The 1,887-nt window shown below is 37.5% G+C and overlaps 1 protein-coding gene across 1 annotated transcript in view; it reads right to left on the bottom strand.

The window, feature by feature from the left end:
* The window catches only part of zfp64 (ZFP64 zinc finger protein), a 9,751-nt gene that overhangs the window by 4,496 nt on the left and 3,368 nt on the right, over positions 1–1,887 (bottom strand). Inside the window, exon 3 of the mRNA XM_015373129.1 lies at positions 1,163–1,309. Coding sequence (XP_015228615.1) covers positions 1,163–1,309 — 147 coding nt within the window. The remainder of the gene's footprint in view (positions 1–1,162; positions 1,310–1,887) is intronic.

The following is a 1,887-nucleotide window of genomic DNA, read 5'->3' as shown; positions in this document are numbered from 1 at the left end:
ATAAAAACAAAACAAGCCGGCCTCCTGTCTGCGACACTGTTTGCGGTCAGCTACAATTTGGGAGAGGAGCGGCGGAGCGTCTGTGGAGGGGGCGGGACGTCTGGAGCAGAGGTATTGCATTGCACTCATTGCACTGATTTTGTGCAGTATTTTTTTATGCAAGACCTTTTAGAATCTATAACGCAGGGATATTATTATTTTTCAGTGAATCAGGTTTTAATAGGAATGGGTGGAGCACAACTTTTCTACTTCTGTTATTTGCTGTTGTTTCTAAAGAAAAAAAAATGCATAACGATATTACAGCTTTCATTGATTTAGAAATAGAACCAAATAATCAAATCGAATCGTATCGTGGTGTATTCTTGAGTGTCGAAAATAATCGAATCGTTGGGTCAGGAAATCGATACTGAATCGAATCGCCATGATGGATGTGATTTACACCCCTAATTACATCCACAATAAAAATTGAATTTCTCACTGACATTCTATTTCTCTCATGGTTTCTCTATTTCTTCCCATCGTATTAAGATGTAAATGTTTCCTTTTAATGTCATAAAATTATTTCTCCACCTCTAAATATTCTAACTTTGTAGTTTACCTTTTTTTTTTTTATTATTTCCTGGATAGTCGTGGCATTATAAGGCAGTTTGAGAGGCTCTCTGTGCATTTTTTCCAAGTTGTAAGAGGTGATTATAAAAAATTTAAGTGGATCTTATTGTAGGTGAAACTGTTTTAACCATAAGTTTAGTTTTTGTTAATCAAGAGTATAAATAAATAAAGTTTTTTCTTTAGTTTTGGTCTCACTAAAGCTAAAACAATCAGTGCAGGCTTTTCCAACTTCAAAATGGTCTAGATAAACGGTGACAAGGCATTTATTGTTAATAAATAATGGATTGTAAAAACTGATTCAGTGGATCTTACTAATGGTTCCTAGAATTTCTAAAAGTAGAACTGGAGGCAGATCTTTTAGTTCTCAGGCTCCTCTCCTGTGGAACCAACTACCAGTTTTAGTCCGTGTCTACTTTTAAGGCTAGGCTTAAAAGGTGGTCAGTTTTTGAGAAAAATGGTTCTAAAATATATGAAAACTGGTTCCAGAGAGGAGCTCCGTGGGACAAACTTATGAAAGTGGAAAATGAAGACGTGTTTAGGTGATAAAACCAACCTGAGAAACAGCAGGAGTGTCTTTTTGAAGCCAGCGCTGGTTTTAGTTTCTTGGATGGAGCTTTCTGGGATTTGGTCAGAGACTTCTTGACGCCTTTCATCACACAGACCTGGTAGGAATCCTCAATGACAAACCCGGAGTTGGAATCTGAGGATGGGGAAAACATGCAGTCTGAGTTCCCAAACTTTCCCATGTTACCAGGGTTCCTACAGCATAAGGCAAGTTAAATTCAAGACTTACAAATGCCATTTAAAATAAAAATTTAAGACCAAATTTACAAGAAACACAAGAAAAACCCAAAGGTTTATTCTAACATAAACCACTGCACTAACGTTTCAAATGTTGAAAAGCTTCCCATACAGGAAGAAAGCTAAAAACACACAAATGACAGATATATTTCAACAATTATTTAACTGAATTCACAAACTTTGTTTTAGCAGGGAACCAAACAAATCAGTTTTAAAGCCCCAACATAACCAGTGCTAAGTCTTTTTTGCAGCTATTTTTCTTTGTATGGTTTTCTTAGTATGTTTGATTTGGTGATAAGTGGAGGCGTTGAAGAGACAAGGGTGGAACTAAACTGAGAAATACCGGCTGTTTCTCTGTAACTCCATTTTGATGCTTTGTGTTTCGCGCTTCTCATGTGCGACCCCACTGCTTTGTGTTTCGCGCTTCGCATGTGCGACTCCACTGCTTTGTGTTTCGCGCTTCGCATGTGCGACTCC

This window comes from Cyprinodon variegatus, unplaced genomic scaffold (assembly GCF_000732505.1).
Source record: "Cyprinodon variegatus isolate N-32 unplaced genomic scaffold, C_variegatus-1.0 Scaffold81, whole genome shotgun sequence".
Lineage (NCBI taxonomy): Eukaryota > Metazoa > Chordata > Actinopteri > Cyprinodontiformes > Cyprinodontidae > Cyprinodon > Cyprinodon variegatus.
This window is presented reverse-complemented; position numbering and strand designations above follow the sequence as displayed.